Genomic DNA, 27,515 nt, shown 5'->3' on the forward strand with positions numbered 1-27,515 from the left:
GTCCCTCTTCACAGGTCCCATGCCTATGGTTAGAAGCAGTTAAAACAAAGTGATGTGCTCTTTACAGAATGTTGCCTTTAAAGTGGCAAATCTCGAAGATTTCAGTGCTGGTTGATTTGGCGACACCTGTAGTTACTGGTGGTAACAGCAAATGAAATTTAATACTACAGGTCACAGAATTCTGGGGACAGCAAAACAAACTATTGTCGTTTTAATAAAGAAGTCAGGCAATAATTGGCCTTGTTACATCCTTCTGTGAGCAACATAAAAAGTCAGGGTTACACCAAAGTCATTAGGGATCGTCCTCTGGGGACCAAGAATGTCTGTACAATTTATGTGAGTCCGTCAGTGGTTATGGAAAATTGTCAGTCGGGATCAAAGTGTTGGGTCGACAGGCTGATAAATCGACGTCGCTATCCAAAGATGTTGCTAGTGTGGCTAAAAAGAGAGCTTGATAGAAAGGAAGAGAAGAGAAGAGAAGAGCAGGTGGTAATTTGTTTTTCTCAGTTGTCCCAAATAGGTAGGTCAGCAGGGGGGTATATTCAGAGGTTTGGGAATGCAAAATGCAAATGTTTCTGGGGCATGCAGATGTACAGGATATACACACACATACACCCACACAAACAGCCGTTAAGAGGCTTACGCTCCAGTGGCTATACAGCTTTCCCATTAAACCATTTTCCTCTGCTGTTGTGGAAGAAGAACAAGCGGCACAGAATCGTGGACACAACCTGGAACCCCTGAACATATTTTCTTCATTTTAAATTTTCTGCTTGGCTTTGCTTCCACCTACAACTGTTCTCTATTAGGCCTACATTTCTGGCAACAATAATGGCTCAGCTCAGCCAACCTTGCCATTTGTGCTCATTCAAAGAGGTCTGTGCCCTTGATGAATAGAGCCATTAAGGCAAGCCTTGAGGGCTCTCATGGAGGTCTATTTCGACAAGTTACAGTTCCACTGCAACCTTGGTAGTGTTCAGCAGTTACAGGCAAACAGTAAGAAGGAAATGGAGGTGTGAGGCGGAGGTGCAGTTGCATCACCCAACGAGAACACAGCCTCTCACAGATGATTAGGAAGAAACCAAACTTCCTGCCATAGACTCTGGTTTTCAGCCAACTAAACCCTAAATTTTACTGCTGAGAAAAGAGTTGCTCAGATACATTTTCAAAGAAAAAAACAATACAGAGCCTTGGGTTTTTTTCTAGTGGAGGACTGTGGAAAGATGACGAGAGCTTATCTTAGCACGGTCTCTGTCCTCCAGTAGACACAGTACCCACCCTACTCCACTCTGTTCTAGACGTACAGCATGTAAAACTATGACAGAACGAGACAGTCAGCAGTTTGCTCTCTATCGCTGCAGCACAGCTCACAGCTCTACAGAGACAGCAGCCTTCCAATTTATCATTTTGACACTTAGTTTTGAATTGGTAAATAAAGAAGTAATGGTTCATACCAACTATCAATAGCTGTCCTCTCTCCTTTTTTTCTGTAAATGCACACCAATATGTTTATGTCCACAAGAACTGCAAAAAGAAGCATAATGACTGCAAAGTACACACAAAACAGGGAGGGATGATGAAATTGAATTAAATCAAGATGCAGAAAAGTTGACCTAAGGCAGCTGCACCAGCTTTTCTACACCCATTGTTACATTTTCTTTTATATACTCATGCATATCTTAGAGTTGAAGTCAGCCATATAGTTCAATTACCCAACCCTTTCAGTGAAGTTTTTCTGTAATCTATATCTTTCCTTTCTTTGTTTCAATTTTGTTCCGTCTTTTGAGGCCTGCATAAATAAATGAACTATATCTTACATATACATGGTTGAAGTGTGAGGTATCGTACCAAAGTACGATAGTGTGAGGTATCGTACCAAAACACAGGGTACCCAGTATGCAGGGTGGTTGTTTGCTACTGTACATACAATCCCACAGATAGGTCACTAGCATAAGCCATAACCAAAACCTGTGTGTTAAGTTGATTTATACTGTATTGCTTAGGTTGCTTGAATGGCACATTTCTTACTAAGAAAATAATCATTTTGTGATGCACACAAATGGAGTCTCTGGACTCATTATCTTCTGATATCAAATAGAAACGGCAATGATGAGATGGTCATAAAGGGCTCTGCTTGTTTTGCTTTCCATGTTGAGAAGCTTGTCATAAGTCACCCTAGTACATGGAGTTTCAGAGCTGTTCTCATGGTGACAGCTGGCTATACTGCTGCACGCAGCAGGCAACGTGTTTTTAAAAAAAGCAGTGTACTTGACTTCATGTCGATAAAGGCTTTTGTTCCCACAGTTGCTAGAGATCTGTCTTTCTCAGCAGTTTGAATCCATATCCAAACATTCACAAAAACACACACTCCCATGCCAACAAAAAAAATGCTCAGAGCCAAAGCAACTGAATCATAGCAGACAAGAACTGAGCATGAAAAAGGTAAAATAGGAGGTGGAAAACCTTGACATTACAAAAATATTATGTTTCCCGGTGGATAATGACTTTGGTGATCCCCTGATTTGCCTTACATTTAAATCACAAGGTTGACTTTTGTAGTTTTCGATGAAATGTTTCAACATCTGTGATGGATTGCCATACAGTTTGGTACACACATTTATGTGACTTGTCCAGTACTTTGGTCTGTGGCCAAATACCTGCAAAACTAATCATATTCCCATCTGCCCAATAATTTTGTGTCTAGTGCTAATTAGCTAACGTTAACAAGCTAAAACACTACACTTGGATGGTAAAGATGGTAAACGTAATACCTGCTAAACATAAGCATGTTAACATTGTCATTGTGAGCATTATATGCATCTGGCTCAAAGCTCTCCCGTGCCTCACTACAGCCTCACAGAGCCTCTAGCGCGGCTCCAGACTCTCGTTGCCAGAGGTTCGAGCTATGAGCGGTAAATTGTGGTCACTCGCTCATTCATGAATGTGGTCAGTGTTTTTGTGAGGAGATCAGTTTTCTTAGTGGTGGCTTCACCTGGTCTAATCATATGAAATGAATATAAAACAGATTTTTAATAGTCATATTTTTGTATGTTGCTGGCGGAAAACCTTGACTCAATCAAAACAGCTAAAGCTGGACGTGACAAAAAAAAAAAACCTAACAACAATAATCCAATCAGCCTCAGTTGTAAATTGTGTTTACTGCTGATTGGCAAATGTTAGCATGCTGAGATACTAAATAAGAAATGCCTAACATTATATTCGTTTATGCGTCAGCATGTTAGCTTCATCATTGTGAGCATGTTAGCATGCTGATGTTATCATGTTTTTATGCATTTATCTCCCCGCACTAACGTTACTGTGCTGAAGTACAGCCCCATAGAGCCGCTATAGCAGCTGCAAACATCTTGTTTTAAAATCTTTCTCTTCTCTTCTTTTTTTTTTCCACTCTTACCTTCTGCTATTACAGTGCAAAGTGGATAGAGGATAAAGAAGTTCAGGCAAAAAATACTGAATACCAAACTCACCCCAAAAACAATTTTCCGTCATTATGAATAATCCAAACAGAAGTGAAAACCGGGAGGAATGGAACTAAAACCACAGTATAGTAACTCTAGATGACATGTAGACATTCACACAGAATTTTGTTTGCACACAAACAGTAGGCTTTGGGCAACATTAATCCTCTTACATCCCATCAGCATATTAAATCAAATATCTGCTGGCATTATTTAGAGTGTTTGTGGATTGATCTTTGACTATTAGAGAAAGTGTAATATCTATAGTTTGTGTACTTGTGTTTGTTTCATCAAAGGAAAAGACAGAGAGAAACATATCTGTGAACAGAAACTCAAAACATGTGAAGATCTGCTTGGACAGCGTGGTACTGAGTGAACCACAGCATCTGTTTATTGATGATATGCTTGACCGCTTTTCCACTGTGCACAATTCATGTTTAAAACACTCAATGCTGACTCTGCTGACTTACAGTACGACAAGAATGAATTCTGGAGGATAAAAAGGGGGATACGATTTCAAAGCACGGTACATAAATATGAGTGAGTTTACATGCACAAAGAGATTCAATGATGAGTTTTTTTTTGTTTTGCTACTTTTGCTTGAAGGCTGGTGCTGATAGGAGCAGGGTATGGTGGGGAATGCAGAATAAACAGTTTTACAGTACAGTACTTGGTTTCCATCACATCACCAAATTGAGAGAAGCAGACAAAAAGTTGCTATGCTGAGAGAGAGAGATAGAGAGAGAGAGAACTACACAGAAAGTATTTATTTATTTATTTGTTTCTGAACCTGCAGCACAGGGTCAGAATTGAAGCCACATGATCCCATTCTGGCTGTGTACTCTCATCTGGATGAGTCACAATACTGAGAGCGTGGAAATGTGGTGGATCAGAGGTCTCAGTTACCAAAGACAATGACAGGAGGGAGTTATTACCAAAATAGGAGCGAGAAGTATGAGGAGAGAGTCTGTAAGATGGGAGCTGACAGTGGAAGCATCAGGTGGCCAGCCACAAGTCTACACATCTCTGTTTTCTTAAGTTAAAATGTCTGTTTTTTTTCTTTGTTTTTCTTACATCGCGCTATAGTATACATACTGTACAATACCCACTGAACTGCCACTGTGTCCCCGTACAGGACTGAAGAGAAGAGAGAGGTGGCGCAGGTTTCTTACACTAACATTCAATACTTAATAAACATGGGAGTGGGTTCACACTAACACACACACTTATATACACACACATTCCCACAAATGCAAGGACAAACATATAGGAGTTAATGCTTCACAACACAGTCGCATAATGTACAAGGAACTTCATCTTTAAAAAAAAAAAAAAACATCATACAGGAAACTTATTCAGCTATATTACAAATAAAACATGAGTTCTTCAGAGATCCTCTCCGGCTGTTGAAAACACAGAGAAATAAAATATCCTAACCATACATACATACAGTGGTGTTGGTGGCATGATAGCATAGTCCTTCTTTTTGTGTGATCTTGTTCAAGAAAGACAGAAAGATGGGAAGAGGGGGAGAAGTAGCTGTGTGGGCATGAAGATAAGATTGAAGTGGCATAGGAAGGATTGAGTGGTCCTTTCAAAAGGAAAAAAACAAAACAAAAAGTGCCAAGGTAAAGTGAATTCAAGTAATGTGTGCTCTATACACAGGAGAGGGAGGGAGGGAGGGAGGGAGGAGGGAGGAAGGGGGCGAGAGTCCTTTGGCTCCAACATGGCCACTACTGGCTCTTCCTGTGTTCAGTCAGGCTCGTTGATGCATCTGTGGGTGTTTCTCCGCGGGCAGCTTTGGAGAGGACGTCCACCCACTTGGCCTGGAGTTCTGCATCTTGGGCACTTAACAGCAAAGTTTGCTGGGTGTGATTGAGTCGGAGTGCGTGTTTGACCTCCGACTTTTCGGCTGCTGATGGCGGTATCACGCTCACCTCAAACCCAGGTAGAGGCACCGCCCGCGCCCCCTTGGAGTCCTATTAAAAAATAAATAAATAAATAAATAAATAAATTTTAAAAAAGTCAATAAATAAGTCAATCAGAAGAAAATCTGGTAGTATTTCTCTTGAATAAGCATTCTTTTGAGGAAAGAGGAAATATACTGTAAATACAGCAAGTACCAGCATGTCTCTTCAGTTGCAGGAGAATAAATTCGAACCCGGCATGTATAATAAACTCTCTCCTCCTCTCTCTTTCTATATAATCAGGAAATGCTCGTCCAACTCCCATTAATCCTAATCTTTGGAATGGTAGCTTTCTGCAGTGGGATTGGGATATTAGTCTTGGAAGTGAAACCCAGGGATGTTTTACCAGGCAGACTTTCACTTCAGTCTTTCGTGGAAAGTTTTCCAAACACGATTGCCTTGGGATTTTTTTTTTTTAAGTAATCATGTAAACCACTCGTTATATGCATCTCCGTGGGATGTTTTGATCAAATTTATTGCTACACACAGACCCAGGAATACAAGGAATTACAGTAAATCCAAAGAGTTGCTTCCACTGGCCGGTGCAAAGTAAAACCCAGTCAATGACAGCGGCTATACCTGAGGTCAGATTCAGGACAACCCAATCCTCCTGGCCCAAATCTACAGAGCACGGACAGTGCACAGACAACCTGGCACAGGCAGGATTGGATAGATCTGATTTACACACACTCAGTGATGTTCCCAGGCGCTATACTGTACAGATGTCCTACTTCAGAAGGCAGAAGCAGACAGGATGTATAGAAAGGTCAGACGGGTGAAATAGAGGATCAGCAGATATAAGAGATGACTCAAGCACACTGGTCATGTGGCCATGTGGGTGAACATTTGCAATCTTTATTGTTCTTTATTTACAGAAAGCTTAACTTAACAGGCGACCACATGTAATCTGATCTATGTATTGTAAGTGATGAATATATACAAAAAATAAAGGGTAGATTATAAGTACCTAAAATATATAATCCTAATCCTAAAACTAATGAAAAAGTTGTATATTTTCACATAAGCACACATGCAAACGTATCTGCTGCGTGTGTGTGTGTGTTTAAGTTTTACCTGCCCACTGCTCTGCAAGTACAGCACCAGTGGCTCTGCCTTGGTTACAGCCACCCACATCTTGGTCCAGCTCTTCCCTTTCTCCTGCACTTGGAGGTGGCCACACAGTAAACAGTTCTCACCTGTTAGAGATGTCTGTCTCTGAAAAGACACAATAATAAAGTAAACACTGTATAAGGGGTCCAACCACTGTTATATGCATATATGTAAAACAAAAGTGTACAACTGGGATAACCGAAAAGCACATCTCTTCACTGTAAGAGTAGCACAATTTAATCTTGATTTTCTCACGTAAATCACTTTGTATGTTTATTATCATTAATATAATTATGGATTTGAATTAGTATGTAATTGAAATCCATCCGTATCATATCTTGGAGATTTAAATTTGATGAGCAAATGATGGCGCAGATCTTCTGCGGTTCACCATTACATAACAACAATGTAGGACACAGTGAGATTTGCACATGGACGCGTTCAAGCTCCCGCTGCCCCTTGGCTGACCCTCGTACGGCCTACCACTCCCCCATGTGGTGACTAAACTCACTGCAGATGAGATTTTTCCCCTCCTTGGCGATCCTGTCATTCAGAGACTGGACTGAATGAACCCAAATTAGAATCCTACAACAACCTCAACATTATATAGAGACAGTATCATCCTGTCAGATTTTCAGTGTAACCAGAGCAGAGTGTACATCCATCCACAGAATCCCAGACAGACAGGCAGACAGTAGCTAAGACACTTGCAGCAGCCAGACTGTTGAGTCAGCGGAGACGACTGTTCCTCCTTAAGCTGAGATCACTTTATCATATGGCATCAAAGAAGGATTAGTTGATCTTTCAATGTGAATGTTTATTTTCACACATATACACATACTGCTTGTGTAAAATCTGTGTGTGTACAATGATTTCAGACCACACAGTGACTTTAGTATTCAACAGAGACAGTGTACTGTACTTAATAAGTACACTAATGTGCTTTCTTTTCGTTGCCATCAATGCAGTCCCGCTGCTGAACCCTGGTTGACATTTAGCACCGGTATACACGGAGAGATGGATTTCATTGGACAGGCTCGAATGGAGAGAAAAATAAACTATTATGAACATGCTGTTCAGTCTTTCTCAGTGTGTGTGTATTCTTGTTTTTGTTTCTCCTCAAGTGTGTGTCTCACCTCAGGCGCAGCTTTCCTTTTCTGTTCACTAACGCCGAGATTCTCTAGGCTGAGGCTGGCATCGAAACACTCCGGGCACACTCGGCTCGTTTTGTTGTCCAAGGTCTTTGAGCACTTTCCACAGATGGCCTGCAGAAGGACAGAGAGAAAAAGAGAGACAGCGTTGAGAAGCCGCTCAGTTTGTTAACAGTTAATTGTCTGAAAGAAATTCTCCACTTGTTTTCTGACTTCTCTCTTCATTCTTTCATTTTCTACATCCCACCAAAGAGTCCCCAAATTTCTCTTGTTCCATCTGTGCTCACCGCTCCACAGGACTTGCAGTGATGTTTGCGCTTGGTGAAATTGAAACTCTCATTGCAGCCTTTACATGTTTGCTTCTCTTTCTCCTTTTTCCTGGAACTCTTCTGGAAATAAAAACAAAACAAAACACAACACGGGAGTCATGTGTGAAGGTCGTCAAGCCTTTTCGGCACTGCTGAACCAAAAGGAATTTCTGACGGCTCATCTTGCTTCATCCTTTGTTTATCTGGCTACCTATATTCAATTTCACCTTTCTGTTAACAAAAGACGAAGGCAGACAGACACCCACACAGACACACACACTATCCTCCTCTTAAAGACAACTGAAATGGAGTTCGGATGGATGTGTCCACAGCAGTACAGGCTGTCAGATCGTTATTACTGATACATTGTAGGATGAAGAGTGAAATTCATCTCCTTTTTATACAGGGAACATGAGAACTATCTGCCTTTTTGCAGTGGGCTGGTCAAAACAAAACAAAACAGTTTTTCTTTTCTTTTTTTAGATAGGAGAAGCAGCTGAATCCATTGCCATTGTCTACCCAGCATTATTATCATCGCCACAGTCATCCCGCCTGAGATCCATGTACCTTAGGATAACCAGAGCACAAGCACCAAACAATGTTGTTGTTTGTGCTCTGCTCACAATTTTACCCCAATGTTTTTTTATAGCCACTTCTCAAGGGAGTGTGGGTGTGTACAGGACAGTGCCTGACTGACATCTCCTTCACCCTCTTGTATGTCTTCTCGCACCTGTTAAGGCGGGACATATTAGCCCTTATCACCCTCATTAATGCACAGAGCAGGTAAAGGTGTCAGGATCCAGCAGCTAAGGTTGACTAGCTTATTCATCAGTTGCTCCAATTAGGCCTGCAGTTCCTATACAACAATGCATACCAACACCACATATATATCAACACACTTCAAACACTGAACACCCTCTATTTAAAAGAACTTAAGTTCCTTATATTTTGGACCTCTGTTCGAAATCTGCCAATGAGGCCCCCCTCTTCCCCTCTAAGGTGCTCTGTCTTACAAACACCGTGGGCCTGTAACATCATCAGTCTAACTGATACGTTTTGAGTTGTCGTAGCAGGAAAAGCAGAGGTGAAACAAATTTAGTTAACAATGGCTCCGTTCCATCAATTGTCTCAGTAAGCCATGACTGTGAGCCAGCAATTCCAGATACCAAGATCCCAGCACTAGCTCACCTAAACTGAATGCAGGCGTTTTTAATGTTATCAATTACAATAGTGCTCTATCTGCTATGACAAGCCAAAACTTCTCCTGTGAAAAAGGTCTGTCAACTGGCCCACCTGGTAATATTAGCCGTCTTTCCTGACACCTTTACCTGCTAGCGATGATGGTTTTGAAGCTGCGCTGATGCCTCTGTCCTTTTTTCTTGGAGTAACTCTACTCTTATAAACACCAAAAAGATGCTGTTTTCCCCCTACGACACTAACTTAACTTTAATTTACGTTAAATTCAGTCTCCTGGCAATGAGGTTAGCTCAGAAAATCCTTTGGTTATCAAAAGTTAAGCAGAAAATGAAGAAATAATGCAAATGAGCTGTTGATTATGCCCTAGAGTCCCTCTAAATAAGTCTAATTATCTAATTAAATAACATTTCAAATAAAAATATAAAATCCCAGATTATCCCTTCACTAAATAAATCATAAAATAATGAACCTTTGAGAAAAACTGGATTGCCAACCAGACAAAGCAGGCAACTGCCCAAGGGCCACAGACCCTCAGGGGGCCTAAAGGCTTTAGGTAATTAGGTAATTTAGGTAATTTGATTAATTTGCCAATTAGTTTGGTAATACTGTGTGGACACTATAAGCCCCTTCTTATAGGGTTAAAATTTAGTTTTGAGAAGTTTGTTATTTATATGGTTTTTTTTTGGTGCTGTTCCTAAATTAATTTGTACTTTGTCATGTTACAAGCTGTTTAATAATAACTAATACATACACAATGCAGACAGTGGGAGAAATGGGGAAATCAATAAGGGCCCACACCTCATTTTGCCCTGGGGCCAGCTGTAGGGCCAATCAACCTCTGATATGAGATACTAAGACAGTGCTCAGACTCTCTAAACCCTTAAAGTACCATCAGCATGCGAGGTGACAATAAGTGTTATTTATATGTAATAGTATCTTACCCTTTCATGCAGTCTTTCACTATCTGAGTCCATGGACGTGCTGCACCAGGGACCCTGGGGAGCAGAACCAACACAGATCATATTTACTTGCTACTGTACATTGTGTCGAGCAATGGCAGCTTCCTCCTGCAGTCAGATATCTCTACCACTAGGTGTCAGTCTGGACCTGCTGAATCTCGTCCCCTGGCTTGTGTCAAGTTACGTTTGGCCAGGGTCCAGCTCTAGCCAGCCCAAAGTGGGTCAAAGCGGATCCATAAGAGTTTTGTATACACTTTGACTTGGGCTTTCCCTATTAGGTCATGAGAGAGTTCTGGGAGAAGAGACTTGCAGACGCTACGTGCGCGACTGTCAGGATGAAAAGAAAGGGCTTCTTTATGTGTGTACTTTGTGTGTATGATACCACCACATCCATAGATGGAGAGCTGTTCAAGCAGACAAAGGCCAGACTATGATGAACTCGTTTTGTGTAACACTAGGCCCCCATGATTCATTACATAGGACGACTGACTAACTGAATGATAATTGAACCGACTGGTTGAAGGAGTGGGTGACTGACCGGTGACTCGGGGAGATGATCATCTTCTCGAGAGAAGGAGCTGTTGAAAGCTTTATTGAACGTTTCGCTGTTTTGTTTGTGCTTTTCGATAGTGGCCAGGATCACCTAAGAGTCGGAAGAGATTTAGAGGAGAAAGGAGGAGGGAAGGGGAGATCACAGAGGGAAAACAAAGAAAATAAATGGATTATTGATTGGACGAGTCTGCATTTGAATGCATTTATTCTTTCCGTGCTTGTCATGAGACCAAAGACAAGAGTAAACATCCAAAATTGCAGAATTACAGCATGATGTACAATCGTCTGATCTTATGTTATGTGTCCTTTAGAATCTGTTTCTCAGTTTAAAAGGAATCAGGTGACCGAAGTGAAAAAGAAAAGATAAAAGGAGGAGGAAAGCTGCCTTTCCTTTCACTGCCTGAGTGGGAAACATAGCGAGGGGTCTGTGGCGTGCTGTCTGGCCTGGACATGCACCAAACAAATGACAACAACAATGACATCAGAGCTCCTAAAGCGTCATGGTCCTACTGCTACAACCTCAATGCCAGTGTCAAAGTCCAGAGACCTGCCCAACTAGTAGTGTGTAAAAACCTCTTCTCTCTTTTAAAAAAATCTTTTGAGTTTATGTTTCACTGTCCATCAGCTTTTCTGAATGCTCCCTCTATTCATTCCAGCCCCTCTCTTATGCTGACATACAGATTCAAGACACACAGAAAAGCTCCCAAGCCCCCTCAGCAGTACGCCCACCCACTTTTCCAGCTTGCAAAAATGTTTTAATCAGCTTTACTCTGATGAAATGGGCTAAACGAGCAATAATGAGGGGCTTTATTAGAGAACATAATTCCCAAACACACCGAATGAGCGTGGAGAGGAAATCTTTGCTAATTCCATTCTCTAATAAAGTGGAACTACCCAAGGCATAGGCCCAAAATGCTGCATGTGCGCACGAGACACACACTGCGTGTCTGTACATTATATGTATGAGAGCATGTGTGCGATCCATACCTGAATCCAATCTTCCTTCTCCTCGGCTGTCCTGTGAAGCAAATATAAAAATCATTAGATTATTTTGTCTTGATAAAAAGTACCATCACAATGAAATGGCTTGGACTGTTCAGATATTCACCCGAAATACTGCTATTAAGACAATAAACCCACATTGGAAATGGCATGTATGGAACCCCAAAATGTTAGATATTAAAAAAGTAAGTAAGAAACAAATAATCATAACTCGAGCAACTTTAGTTCACTGGATGGAAAGGTAGGTAAGCAGATGCAGTAAGTAAAAAGAGAGGTTAGTTACTGTGGCTGTGCTATTGTTTGTTTACAGCGGCAGGTAATAGGTAACAGCTAACAGGAGTTATTTGGCTGTATGTCATAGCAGTTGTTTAGTTTACTGCACATGCTACCTACCAAATAGCCAGTTAACTTGCTAAGCTGGTTTGTGAGCTCAGTTTATTACTTGTCATTAAAGTAAAGAGCCAGTGTTAATGACAGAAGTTAGTTCAGAGTTACTTGTGTTTTTTTAAAAACAGACTTTTGGAAAAGGGCATTTTGAAATAAAATTTACATAATGAAATAAATATCAAAGCGACATCCATATTTAAATAAAAATAATAAAATAACATGTCATAATAATTAGTTGAGTTTCAATAGCTTCTCCAATTATTTCAATATTTAATGGTTTATTTATATAATTAATTGTATTCATATAATCATTTCCATAGGAATGAACTACATATTATACAGTAACAGCCCATTTTCAAATCTCAGTTCAGACTCTGGAGTTTTTTTTCCTGGCGGTTGATTCAAATGTCTGTACCTGGCTTGCAGCTCCAGTGAACGCTGCTTGCCGATGATGGCAAACGTGTGAGGAAGGTTTTGCTTCACATTCTCCTGCACCTGAGGCCAGGAAGCAGAGGAAATTTGATTTTCACCCAAGCAGAATAAATGAAAAAGGACATCGAACAAGATGAGAAGCAGGACTGCACCTCCATGCCAGCAATGTCAATCCTCTCTCTGACGCTGAACTTCTGTCCCATCAGTCTGAGTTTAGGCACGCAGTATAGCACCATATTGTTGAACTACATCGGAGACAGAAATACTACAGATGATGACCAGTGCAGATAATAAGGTGGTAAGATACTGACATCCTCCAGCAGTCTGATATTTCTCTAATTAAACACTTCAGTCCCCTCACCAAGTAGAGGTATCGGTCTTGTGCTGTTCCGTTTTTGGCTGACATCTTCTTGATATGTCCTTCTTTGATGAGCTCGTTGGCTGGGTTAACTATGTCCTCTTCTCCCCCAAGCCGCTCATAAACCTCCAGCAGCTTGTTCATCTTCTCCTGAAACCATTCAACAACAGGATGATGAGGAAGGCAAAAGCAGAAAAGACAAGACGACACTAGCGTCAGAAGACAGATGGAGCTATAAGCCAAACGCCACCAGCGGGAGTTATTTTGCTATCAGCTAAGGCTTTCATTCACTCATGGGTTTTTCAGTAGGCAGAAAGCAGGTGTCATGTTTCTTTACTGGTTCATAAACACGTTTGTCTGCTCAAGATGGTTAAGGGATGTGAGAAATAATATCATGGCCAGACAGAGGAAAGTGATGAGGAGTATGAGTGTCAAAAAAAAAGTTAGTCAGGCTTCCGCAAGCTGTGAAACTCGAGGCAGGAAACAGCAACTTCCTCTCTATACTAATTCAACCTGTTCACTCCCTCAGACAAACACTTGCAATGTTGCTGACTGACGATACAGCATCAGCAGCTCTTTGATTGAGTAACACGTAGCTGGTTTTCGTAAAAGCTCAATGAGACAGGGAAACAGTGTTGAAATGAGTTTAGAAAGAGATGACAACAAAAAGAAAAAACAGAACAGTTAAGTGTGCTTTTTAGCAAGGTCTTACCATTTTCCTGATTGCTGCATTGGAGTGGTTAGCTGCAGTAGAGATTAGCTCCAGTGCCTCTAAAATACAGAATGAACAAAGATAAAACCACATTTGAGCAAAGCTGGTCTTCAGATTATCAGAATCTCAAACTACTTCAGACTACTATAAATGAATCTCTCACTGTCTTTTACCCCCACAAACACACACGTACTTAATGTTTGTTGCTTGCTGGAAAATAATAAATGCTGGGTTGTCACACTAATTAGGTTTCACATATTTAACAAGATCAAACACTAACAAATCTATCAAACTCTTAAGAGTAAACACACCGTGTGCATTAGGCTGGCTTTTAGCCAGTAGAGAGCACCTGAATCTTAATCATAGCCCACATAAACAGAAGACACACGCAGCCTGGGGAAAACGAGGCCAAAACAACTGTGATAAACTAGTTTTCAACAGGAGTGAATGAAAAAATTCCTTTCCCTGGACTAGAAACAATTCAGAGGGGGGAAGTTAAAGCTCAGGTAAATGGACCAGGCAGTGGGTGAAACTACCAACGGGGCACTAAGACCTATTTGAAGCATCGAGGGGGAACTTTACTCGTCCAACAGGCGTCAAACAAACAACTGTGTAACAAAAAAAAGGGACCTGGAGCTGCTGAATGCCCTGCCTTCATCGCCATGATAGATTACATTAACCAGTTATCCTAATGAAGGCATTACTGAGGTACTGAGGTCTCCACATAATGTAAGAGCTGTTTATCTAAAAGAGGGACTCCTAATTTTATTTATTAATTTGTGCTGTGCACATAATGTGATGCATTCTTGCTGGTGTATTGTTATAATATATATTTTGATTGTCCTTGGGTTGGAAAGGTCAGTTGAGATGAATTCTGTGGGCCATCCTCATCTGTGATGGAAGCGCCAAAACTCTGTTGACCCCCACCAACCCACCGTGTTGTTACATACGACCGCACAACTGTTTGCCTCCACCTAGCCCCTACTCTGCACATTTCATTCTCTAAATAGTCTGGCTGATAGAAGCCAGGCATAAATCGAATGAACGCTTTAAAGCATTAAGAACATAAAGCATTTTTAGGAGAGTCAGTTTCTGGAATCTAATCTAATCACTATCTAATTTGAAAACCCGTGACATATTACACTTCTCTCTATTGTTTTTAGGTGTGTTATGATATCATGTAGTAATATACTTTACAAAACCAGAAGAAGTGTGATGATATCATAGTATCATGAAGGTAAATCTCAAAAACTGGCTCCCAAAAAAAGTTTAAACTGTGCAAAGTAAAAGTGGAGCAGCAAGGAGTCAGAGGGTTAATGTTCTCAAACAAACTGTGTTCCCATACAATGTAGTAAATTTTTGGCTCTTTCTGACTGCTGGAGAGGTTTTGCAGTTTGTGTCCTCGGGACACAAACAGACACAGTTGGGGGAAAAGTGGCCATTTGCAGTGACAACAGAGACCAACTCTGTGAATGACAACTCAGACATGATTAAAAAGCTTACCAGTTACCTCCAGACCCTCCACTTTCTACTCCCTCTCCTCTTGCTATTGTACAGTCATGCAGTCATATATCTAAAATGTTCATTTGGGCATTATCAATTCAAGTGCAGGTGTCTTTGCTTCATCATTGCTTTTTGGAATGTGGATCTGCATCGGTGGGATTCCTTTTCAGGTCTTTCTATTGACCTTTTTGTGTTCATGCCACAGCCAAGTATTGTATAACTTTTAGCTGAATGGCAGCACTTACATTAGCTATAAAATTGTTGTCCAATTAAGAGTTTGTATTCTGTCAAACTTTGTAAAAAAAAAAAAAAAAAAAAATTATTGAGAGTGCATAACCCATGCACTCTGTATTGAGCAGTGTACTGAACCATGGACTGACTGTGTTCTTATACCCTTAATTGTGTCTGACAGACACACACCGTGTACCATTATATACATGCCCACATAACAATAAAAAAATTACAGGTGAAATTTTAAGAAGTATTCCTCTGGCAAAAGATGAAGTAGAGATAAAAACAAGTGGCTAGGAAGAGTAACTGGAAGATTTCTCTGAAACCTGTATCTGATCAGTCATGACGGAGCTGAGAGTGTGTGTGTGTTACAGTAAAAACAGAAGATAAAGCATCTCACTCTCTGTGTCTTTTCGGTCGAGAGCGTCATCAGGCAGTTTCTTCAGGTAGTCTTTGAGCAACAGCTCGTAGCGAGGAATCCTTTGGACTGGCTCCAACATGTGGTGCTGCAATGTCAGGTTCCCACACACATCCTGTTTCTGTTGTTTCAAACACACACAAAAAAAGAAGATCTGAACTGATTAATTGCAAAATTAAAGTTGTTTTATAGGGGAAATGTTCAAACTGCATCTAAAACAGGATCTGAATTTTAAAAAAAACACACATTCATTAGATACATGTGACCAGATTTTTTCCCCAGTGTACGCAAATGAGCATGAAAAAATACAAAAACAGTCAAAAAGGCTCTTTTGTTAACCTTGTAAAGTCATTTTTGAAACTGGACTGAAAACATAACCTCCTTGGAGAAGGCAATTAAGTAGGAGTCAACACACACGCGCCAACCTGTATATTCTGGACGACACTCTTGAACTGTGAAGACCGCTGTGTCCAGGTGTTGACCAGGTCCATGGCTCGGTCAAAGTTCTTCACATATTCTCCATACATCTTCATGAAAGGAGCCAGTTTCTGCAGGATGTCTCCAATACGAGGGTTGGAGTCCTACAGCGAACACAAACAAACACAACAACAAGCTTGTCACTGTTTTTTTTTGTGTGTGTGTCATGCGATGGAGCAGTAGCATTTTTAAAATTTCAATTACATTCAGTGACAAGCCTTTCTTGGTATCTAAATCAACCTTTCCCTGTAAATAAAATCACTTATATATGTAAATCTATAGTCAGCTTTATAGATGCAAATACCAAGAGGAAAATCCCCAAAGCCTGCTGGGAAATTAGATCTACTTAAAGTTTCTTACTTAAAATGGCGAGGTTGGCAATTAAAGGATTCCTTCGTCGGATAGAATTACATGTTTTCTCCTGACTTTTCACATTTTCAATCAAACAAAGGTTATATTACTATGGATATAAGACAAGAAGCATTGGTGTCATTCTTTATAAGTAAGAAACAGATGCAGGCTCATAAAAGAGGAGACTAATCCCAAGAACATTGTTGAGGGATTGCAGAAATTAATCCCTCTTATGAACTTTCTTCCCTAGGTGCACTTTTCTGACTCGTTGTGTAGACTTCTCTTCATTGTTTGTAACACTTTTAAGTCCTTCTTTTTTTTGAGCCAGTAAATCTGAATGAGTTCCAGAAAATAATGTGTTCCCTAAACAAAGCCCTCTAGAGGAGTCATTATCTACCAAGGGTGGCTGATGTTGGCACTATAACACACACACACACACAAACACTGGAGGTAAATTTCCTGCTTACTGTGAAAAAAAGACAGAAAAGGACCTCAATCTGCACCTCACACACATAAAAAACCCAAAACCAAGCAACCTGACAACACTGAAAACCAGACAATAACGCCCCCCACTGCCGCCCAGCTGTCTTAGAGTTTCAGCCAACACCAACGGCCTAACTGGCCACCACTCAGCCAAACCATCTCTAGAACATAATCACACTGATACATCAGGCGAGCCGTCGAACTGCCGAGTATTTTTTTCCTTACCATTCTCCAGTAATGCGTGTCTTGAGCTCAGGGAGCAGGAACTTGTCATGGAAGCAGTAGATAGAGGAGATGTTGGAGAAGATCCCTGTAATGACGTCCTGAGGGATTCCAGCCTCTGTGAGCTTAGTGCAAAATACCTGCAGAGAGAGAGAGAGAGAGAGAAAAAAAAAAGTAATATTTGTATACAAAAACTACTGAAGCTATTTCCAAACTCCCAGAAACTGGCTCCAATTCATGGAGTAGGCATGTAAACATATACAGAGACATTTCCATATTGTTGTTTATCTACACAAACATTCATCCTCTCCAGCTTTGGCTTCTTAAGTATGACCAGCAACTAGATCCTCCTCCTATAAACTAGATAATCTATAAAATATAAACGTGACGGACATATTACTTTGACTTTAGTTTGGATTGTAAAGCAACTGTTGACAATTGTCACTGATATGTTAAAAATCATTTCAAGACCTGAGGCAAACCATTAATAATAATGATTATTTTCACTGCCAATTATTTATTCTATTTGATTTTTAGTTTATAAAACATCAGGAAATTATAAAAATTGCCCATCACAATTACTCAGAGCCAAATTTGACGTCTTCAAATAGCTTTTTTTGTCTGACCAACAGTTGAAAACCCAAAGATTTTCAACTTCAAGCAATAATATAGAACACAGAAAAGCAGCAAATTGTCACATTTGAGAGGCTGAAACCAGCAAATGTTTGGCATTTTTTGCTTGATAAGTGACTTAAAGGAGCACTCCTCTGATTTCATACGTCAAAAACAGTTTCTTAGTCATGGTTGGTGAACAGGTGAAGTCATGGTAAACAGTTATATAATGTCCTCTGTGGCTCGGGACGATTTTTGTCAAGTCTGAGAAAATAACCCTGACGATGTTGTATTTATCAGGGTAGACTCAGTTTGAGCTTGGAGACTAAATATTTTTAAAACAAAAAGTTTCAAACTCTGGTGGTGGATCTCGAAAGACGTTTGTGTTTAACAGGCAAGGTGGGTCTGACGAAAGCTGCTGTGAACTGCACCATAAGAAATGGAGGATCCAGTGTTTGTGGAGCTTGACCCATACCAGGGACTAAAAGTCAGAATATCTTCATGTACCACTCCCATCACCTTATGCTTCCCTCCAAGTCACAACAATGGATGGGAACTACTGTTTCTTTGGGAACAAGTGTTGTGTAAAAGTGGTGTGTCAAAAACAGGAAGTTATGGGTGAGGGCTCTCTACCCTCAGTAGCAAATAAACCATAGCTGTTCTGTGATAGGGCCGCCATGCATCTCCTCTACCACATGAAGTGAACAAAGGGGAAGAAGACTCAACCACTAGGAGTGAAGTCTCCTCACAACACAGTCTCAACAAAAATAGGCTTAAACACAATACTGTAAACACTTACAAAAATGAGAAATGCTCTAAGAAAACAGAGTACATGTGTACAGGAGGAAGTCGTGACTTGTGATAGTGAATGAGATGGAGACTAGAGTCTTATGCACGGTGAAGGGAGTTTTACAGGAGTTGGCATTTAGGAGATAAGAAAATGATCTTGCCTTGGATTCAAAGCTAAAACTGTTGATTGATTAGTTGATTAATCGATTAGTCAATCGACAGAAAATAATCATCAATTTTGATAATCGAGTAGTTGTTGAAGTCATTTTTCAATAAAAATGATAAAAGCTCACTTCTTCCACCTTCTTAAATGTGAATACTTACTGTTCTTCTTTGCTTTCAGTGACAGTAAACAGAATGTCTTGGGTTTTGGACTACGGATAAGACCGAACAAGGAATTTGAATATGCCAACATGCACTACGGTAAATTGTAATGGGCATTATTGACCATTTCCTAACATTTTATGGACCAAAGGGCTAACGGATTAATTGAGAAAATAATCTTGTGAATCAGAGCCTTGTGAGAAGTTTAGCTCAGTGCTAATCTGCTCCGAACACCTCAACTCTGCGTAAACTGGAGGCTACACCAATTAGCTAGATTGTCTTGAATGGCTGTCACCATAATGTGATGTGGTCAGCAGGTATTAATACAAAAAAATTAATATGAAATAACCTCATTATCTGTATCTTAAAAATTTACCGCATAGGATTTGGTTTTACTGTGATATTTATGTAGTGTTAAAAGTATTATTTTTAATGCACGGTGCAGATTTTTAATAATATTTGTGAATTTTAAGTGTTTTAAGCTGACATCCTCTAGACGACTCAAGCTGGGCAGCATCGTCAAGCCCAACAAGCTCTCTAATTATAAACCCAGCTAAGAGTCAGGAAACACACATCTTTAATCCACAGGATTTACACACAAATAGTTATAGAGCACTGTTAGGACATGATACTGTAACACACTCACATACCAATACATGTAATTTATATGTCCCTTTAAAGACACACACAGTTAGTTCAGATGCTCAGGTTCATGCTGCACAAACCAAACGCACTCACTCACACACACACACACACACACACACACACACACACACACACACACACACACACACACACACACACACACACACACACACACACACACACACACACACACACACACACATGAGCGTTACCTGGTCGAGGAGGTTGAGCCGTTTGACGTAGGCCTCTTCAGTGTGGAGAAGCTCTTTGGCGATGTTCAGGAGCTTCTGAGCCTCTGAGCACTGAGGCAAACAGACAAACACCAAGGATTATGACTGAGACATGAAAACAAAGAGAAGATAAAAATTTGAACAGACACTCCAACATATTGCTAAGGAAACCTTCCAATTCTTCAGTATTTGAGACAAGTTTTAGGATTTAAAAATTAAAGCACGGTCCACTGTCATGTCATTTTAAATGAGCTCTGCATCAACAAATTCAACAACATATTCACCACAGTCAACCAAAACATGCAGTACACTGGAAAACTATCTTCCCTCCTTGACCTTTGTACTACTTGTAGCAATATCTTTTTGTAAATGGAACTATTTAGGTTGTTATTCCCAAGATTTAAAAACTGTTATAACATCGACAAAATATATTTGTATAGGTTTTTGTTTTGCCATTAGTTTATGCAAATAAAATTTTTACTTTAAAATTAATCGCTTGTTCAGGGGTCATTTTTGTCAGTGAAAAAAATTATATATGTTGCCTATATATGCCTATAAGTTGTGTTCCATTTAAAGCTTTTGTCCCAAATCCATGTATGGCAATATTCGGAGTACCTTCAACAGAGCGTAGCATCACTTCTTACCAGCTGAACACATTATTAGCTCAATGCTTTGATACAATGGATGTCACAATGTGCCTTCAAACTGAGAAACTGAGGTCCAGTTTGAATGAATCACTGAAATGTACAATACAATCTGGTTTCCCTCCATGGATTATCTGGATAACTTATCTTTTGCAGCAGATTGATCACTATGTTATTAATAACCAGTCATCTCAACCTCCTTTTATTCTGGGTACCAACAACTTCTACAGTTTTTAAAAATGTATTATCATTATTCCATGTAACATATGTATTTTTGCCTGTTGATATTTTTTAGTTATATTTATTTTTTGCCTTGATCCTTGGGTTTATGTTACACCTATACTCTTAACATGAGGAATTTGCAATTGTGTAACTCTATTTATATAGGGGTGCAACAACAATATTCTGTTTCCAATTATATATGACACAGAAAAACAGCAAATCCTAACACTGGAAAAGCTTATACCAGAGAGTGATTACCCTTTTTTCACTAGTTTTGCTTGAAAAGTAGTTAAAAATAGTTGCAGATTCTTTTCTTGTTGATCAACTAATCAACTTATCATTTCAGCTCTACATTTTTTTTCTCCGTCATCGTTTTCTTTACTGTTAATAGACTTTCAATGGGATAAATGAATTAAGTGTTCAAAAAACAAAAAAAGCTGTTGTAATTTATTACCAAACCGATACGGTCAATCACAATGATTGGAAGGTGCATAATGGAATCAATATTAGCAAACATGAGTTTACTTATTGAAACCTTTTTTTGTCATGCTAGTAAAGGGGAGCTCTTGAAGATTGGTATGTAACACATTTTTCATGCCTATGCCGATTATTTATTAACCAAAAGGTTAAACCTACAAAATGTTAAAGAATAAGAATAAGGCTGGCAGTATTCTATATTTTCTTCATTGTCATTGTTAGAACATTTCTCTTGTACTTTCCAACTTCCTAAACCCATCTTTGGCTTTCAGGCCTCATCCCTTTGATTCCTACTTGAGAGGTAAATCTTAAAAAAAGGCTCACAAATATATATTGGTACTGGTATAGAGAAATAAACGGTATCAAGCTTTGTCTACACAGTCAATAGTTGTTAGGTAGATCAACTCATTATTGGTTATTGTATTTTTTTCATGGGATTTGTTGACCATAAAGAAAAATCTAAAATATCTGCGGTCTTATTCTTTAATGCTTATGGTTGTGGCAACAGTCACCAACATATGCAGCCGATTACTCTGATCTGACACTCTAAAGCTCTATTTTAGTCATTGGTTTAGTTCAGCAGGTGCAACCTATGAAACTGATATGACATATGTATGGTATTAGCTGATGTGGTGAAACTGAAGAGCTGCTTCTCTTTTTCTCATTACGACAGGTTGAAGCTGATATAACAAAAATGATGTTGCTTATTAAGTTCACCTCAGTGACACAGAACACACATCGGGGTCACGAAAAATTGAACCTATTGCAACAATTTTGGTTTCGCAACAGCTGTCTCCCAAATAAAAACACACGCACACTCACACTTGCATTCTTGTACACACAGCAGAGATGGGAGGGTGAAATTTTCACCACAGATTGTGCACTGTATCCAAATATGACATTACCAGCTATTACTATGCTAACAAAAGTGACACTCAAATTTTTCACCGTTTGCAAAGTGGATGGTGCACAAAGTCAGCAGAAGTGTTTTTTTCAGACTCTTATCCTCTTGCAATGCACATCACTGAAAACCCACATCCTCTGTGACACGGCTGTCATTATACAGCCATCAACGTGTCGGCCTGTAGTGTCAAGAGACATTCATGCAGCCACATACACAGAAAGATTAACAAGCACAGGCACACACACATAACAACACGCCCTTCCTCTGCGCAGCAGGGTTGGGATCAGGAAGCACTGTAGGGCAGAGATACCTTTCCCCAATATACTGGGGGTGGGCGCAGTCATATGTTCATGTGACATTCATGTGAGTATGGGGTGTGTTGTACAGCATTAGAACAGACTGAGAAAGTTGCTAACAACCACAGTAGCAGTGCTATGTAAGTGTAAAGCATTGCTGGTTTGCTAAAACTCTGCCCCGGGTTTATACCGTCCAACATTTTCTGTTTGTCTGAGCTTTTTTTCTTTTTCTCATTTGACAATGTTTCATCTTTCTGTCATCACTTCCAGAACCTCTTTTTCTTTAGTACTCCAGCATATTTTAAGACTTTACCCTGATGACTTTATATCAGAAACTGTTGGTCACCAATAAAGGAAGCACCGATGGCATACTGCATTTAGACCACCGCCGGAAAGAGTATGTGCGCTGTCTGAGGTATCAGTGTTGTTTACAATCAATAGTCAAACTGAAGGACAAGAGAAAACTGAAACTTAAGATCATCTGTGGGAAGATTTCTGTCTCTGGACTCTTTCATCTAGCAGCCATCACAAGCTCCTGTTACAGCTTTTGGACAGGTATTCATCCTTTTATGTAACGGCAGAGCTGCTTTTAGATACAAGTCAGTCACTTGTGACCGGCAAACTGAGGCTGTAGCAGTGTCTAGCATTTCATGCAAACGTATTCTCCGATATTGCTCACCCAGGCTGAGATAATAATAGATACAAGCTGCTTTTTCCACTATATGAACGGCAGTCTGACTGTCTGTGATGAAGCTTTTAAACCTGCAGGATGAGCTCAATTTAAAATTATGATTCAAGATGAAATGAAAGGGGGGGGGGGGGGGGGGACCTAGGAGACACTAATGACGACCTTTGAGGTAAGGGGGGGTTTATTCAGGCTTTAAATTATGGTGGTTAAGGTTTATGGTTGTGACTTGATGAGGCTTAAGCATACAAGGTACTCACTTTCTGCACCCCTGAGGATGTATCTGTCAGATACCCAGTCTGTGTTTCTGTCAGAGAGTGCATCTCCCCACTGCTCCCCTCATCCAAGTCACTGTCCTCATCCTGCGTTGAGTCTCGCTTGTTGCCCAGGGTAACACAGCAGGACACACTCTCCGTTTCAGTGACACTGTCGTAATGATCTTCTTCGTCAATTGCGTCCTCGTTGGGGAACACCTCCCCTTCTGCAGCGCATGAAGGGCTGTCGATGCCACTGTCCCGGTTGGGAATCTTCCCGTTCTGCTCCAAGGTGTCTGGATTGTCCAGGAGCTCGTGGGAGGAGCCTTCGTCCCGCTCCACATCGTCAAGGCAACCAATGCCATGTGTGATGTCGTCCTCCGCACAGTCATCCAGCGCGGCATCATCTGAGCCATCGATGTGCATGGAAGCCAGACAGGAAAGTTCAGACATCTCGTCAGTTCGTTCAGAGGAGCCGAGTGCAAGTTTGTCCACAGGGGAGGAGTCTCCTGCAACCTTCGCCGAGGTGTCCTGGCCGCAGGAGGAACTGATGTCAGACGCAGCGTCCATTCTCAGACACAGGTGAAGCTGGGACCGTGGGAGCACCCCCAGGATGGGGACCCTAGGAAAATAAAAGATACAGTCACACCTGCTTTAAGGAAAAATGTGTAGTCACTCATAGCAAAATGAAGAATCAATACACTGTACTGTACTTTCCACTGGGAGAGGAAAATGAGAAGATAAGAGTTTTTCAAAAAGTTTTCTTAGGTTTTATCCTTAAGCAAGAACACTGACGCAGACCAGATGAGAAACAAGTACAAGCTAACATAATGAAACTTCTGTTTGTAGATCCACACGCTCCCAACTCATTACAGAGCAAACAGTGTATCTGACAAACCAGCCAAGCAAGATTAATCATAAAGTTTTCTACTGATGATGCCTTACCTTGAATTCTCAAACCTCTCGATAAGCAGTCCCACTTTCTGGGCCTCTCTCTGTGGCTCTGCTCCCAGGCCAGGAGGGGTTAGATTGGGCTTTGGTTTAGGTGGAGGAGGGGGTGCTGGCAAAGGCCTGGAGGGTGCTGGGGGGATCCTCTTAGGTTTCTTGTCTTGCCCAAGGGCGAGCAGGTGCGCAGGTTTAGGGGGCACTACAGATGCAGACGTCCAGACAAGGCAAGAAGAGCAGAGCAAGAGAGACGCATGAGGCTGCAGACATTAACAAAAATCAGGTAACACGTATAAATCCGAGTGAGAAAACCTCCATGGTTGAGTCCATGTGTGAAACGTGCTTGTTCCCTTGTAAATTCTCAAGACAAAACTCCAAATAGAAAAAAATACAGTCTGAGAAAGAAAGTTATAGTCGTGGTGGAGAGAGAGAAAAACTCGGAGCCTGGTCTATTTGCCAACTTCCTTATTTCAGAACAGGATGCTGAGATCTGTGCGTAAAGCCACAGCGGTTCTAGTTAAATTAAAAAGAAAGCACAGACAGAGAAAGGAAAGAGCTGTCTTTAAAATGCACAGTGCACTCATGCTTTCCTGTACAATGTGAGAATTTCACTGTCAAGTCTATATATTTGCATTTTTGGAAACCTTAATGTCTGAAACCAGGAAATGCTATGATGTGCTTTGATCACTTCCTCGTTGTCTGTGTCTGTCACCGTCACTAAATAACACAAATGAGGTTGAATAAACTTCTCTTTACAACAATGTAGTGATAAACCAGGTTGAAAAAGACAGGACATTTTCATTTGCTCAGTATCTAAATTTATTTTTGTTTCCAAAATTTAGTTTCAAAATTTTCATTTGTCATTTGGAGACCCCTTTTTTTTTTTTTTAAGGATGACAACAAATGGGAAAATACAGCATACCACTGTATTCATATTAATAAATTTATTTTTGGTTAATATTTAAGACATTTTACCTGTGAGTACACTGAGATATACTGTACAGAAAGAGGACAAGTAAGAAACAACATTTTTTGTTGATTCAGCACCCGAATCAATGAGTAGAGAAACATTATGAATGCCGATGCTTCCATATAGAGCACGAGGGGTCACCGCTTATTTGTTGTAGTCACTTTTTAAAACAAAAATACCACGGGTTGCTGCTTTTCTCTGTTTTATATCATTGTACATTATACATCTTTGGGTTTTGGGCTTTTGGTCAAACAAAATCAGCAACCTGAATATGTCACATTGGGATCTGGGGAATTTTCACAGGCATTTCACGGACAAAACAATAATCAAGAAAATAATCGGAAGATAAATCAATCAAAATACTTGTTAGTGACAGTTCTAGTTACAACAAATCTCAACCCAGTTAACCAGCAAAGGGAGGTTTTGGACCAATGTGTCAGACTGCGCTCTCTAACAACACAATCACAACATGAAATGAGAGAACATCTTGTGAGAGTCTTTTCACACGTGCACTGAAACTAATCTGGGGGCTTACAGTGGCCCAGCACTTTCCTAAAACACTTGTCTTGATTTTCCCTTTAATTTTGGAACCATCTGTATATATTAAAATACTTACTGATGATCATCATTAACACCCCAAACAATATATAGTAAAATAATATTTAAAAAATTATAATAATAGAATGATTTGGATCATTCTTGCCACATTCCTCCAGCAAATTTTGAATATTTGTGAGCTTCTTAAATACTGGAGCCAAGTCTATGGTGTAATTTGCTTTGAGTATGTTTCTCAGTAATTCCCTAAACATAACACGTTTATTATATTTAGCATTCTTGAAATGATGCCCAAAAACAAGCACATGGGAGCCAATGCCCTGCTTTACACCAGCAGCTCTTGCAGAGGTGACCTACTGAGCTGTGTGAGTGACAGAGTGAGGCCAGACAGCTGACACGTACCGTGTTATAGAGGACTGTTTGTCAGAGCAGAATAAATGACAGCTCAATAGCAAAGGTCTGATCTTGCTGCACCTTTCAATTATAATGACAGCGCCAATGTCAAAACTGGCCTTGAAGCAGCCAAGCTGTGTCGCAGTACCTTGAGGTTTCTGTGCGGTTGGCGATCTGGGTGAGGTGGAGGGCTGGGGCCGGGGTTTGATGGCAGGCCTGTCGTGACATGGTCTGGGGGTCGGACCTTTCTTTACAAGCCGTGGAGAACACAGGTAGTCCACTGGTCCACACTGGTACTGAGGCAGAGAGGAGGCAGGGAGGTCTGCAGAGAAGTGACAAGAAAAAAGACAATATCAGGTTTTGATCACTGTAATGAGATTCATCCAAAACACACATGCACAACTCAGTGTAATCGTGTTACAGCGATGCAGTGGTGTGCAGCTATAGCACTGTAGGTGAATGACCTTGAGATTAGGATGTGGCCCTAGGACAGAGAGCAGTTACCAGAGAGAAGAAGAGAACCTCTGCAGCATCGATCCACCAGGCCTGAGGCAGCAGAGGCTGCATATTAGATTGTCTCACACTCTCTTATAGGCCTGTATCTGACTGACGAAATCTAATATTCTCTGGACACTGTCTCTAAATAAATTTTTTGTTTGTGTGTGTGTGTGTGTGTGTGTGTGTGTGTGTGTGTGTGTGTGTGTGTGTGTGTGTGTGTGTGTGTGTGTGAGAGAGAGAAACTAGCTTTGTAATATAGAATTGTGTATGGGCCAAATTTGTCTGCCCAGTCTTTGGAAGACACTGGACTGAATTTCATTTCATTCATGTTTATTTACACATAAATATACACAAATTGAGACAGAGAGGTTTGGAGTAATAGGCTGGCGTTTTTGTTATTGACAGCAAGTTTCACAAAAAGACCAAAACCAACTGTAAGTGTTAAGCTCATTTCTTCCTACTAAAGATGTAAATCTTAAAAAACAAGTTACAAATATATAGTTTCTTTATTAAAGAGGGCTAGTATTAAGGTTACTCAAACTGGGATAAAACCTGTTTTTCTTAGGGGCTATTTTCAGCTGCAGAGTGGTGCATTAGTGAGTGTTTACACCACCAGTATGGTGTATTTGGTATCAACTCAAAATAAACTACAACGCCCATGTTTATGGTAATGATGGAACACAGTGTAACAGTGTGATTCACTTTTGTGGTTTTGACAGTTTCTGAGAAACAAGAACTTTATTGAACAGAAGAATAAGTTATATCAGGCTTTAGCT

At 40.3% G+C, this 27,515-nt stretch overlaps 1 protein-coding gene across 1 annotated transcript in view; it reads right to left on the minus strand.

Annotated features, from left to right (window-relative positions):
- Positions 1–3,837: 3,837 nt before the first annotated feature.
- Positions 3,838–27,515, minus strand: part of fgd (faciogenital dysplasia) — a 58,431-nt gene continuing 34,753 nt past the window's right edge. The window contains 18 exon segments of the mRNA XM_040153414.1: positions 3,838–5,455; positions 6,518–6,658; positions 7,690–7,818; positions 7,992–8,093; positions 10,151–10,204; positions 10,707–10,811; positions 11,708–11,738; positions 12,525–12,604; positions 12,694–12,786; positions 12,903–13,049; positions 13,612–13,670; positions 15,746–15,884; positions 16,189–16,344; positions 17,278–17,436; positions 19,879–19,968; positions 23,385–24,000; positions 24,324–24,525; positions 26,390–26,563. Of these exon segments, the coding sequence (XP_040009348.1) occupies positions 5,210–5,455; positions 6,518–6,658; positions 7,690–7,818; positions 7,992–8,093; positions 10,151–10,204; positions 10,707–10,811; positions 11,708–11,738; positions 12,525–12,604; positions 12,694–12,786; positions 12,903–13,049; positions 13,612–13,670; positions 15,746–15,884; positions 16,189–16,344; positions 17,278–17,436; positions 19,879–19,968; positions 23,385–24,000; positions 24,324–24,525; positions 26,390–26,563 (2,723 nt within the window). The 3' untranslated portion in view covers positions 3,838–5,209.

The sequence above is a fragment of the Xiphias gladius genome, chromosome 18 (genome assembly GCF_016859285.1).
Source record: "Xiphias gladius isolate SHS-SW01 ecotype Sanya breed wild chromosome 18, ASM1685928v1, whole genome shotgun sequence".
Taxonomy (NCBI): domain Eukaryota; kingdom Metazoa; phylum Chordata; class Actinopteri; order Istiophoriformes; family Xiphiidae; genus Xiphias; species Xiphias gladius.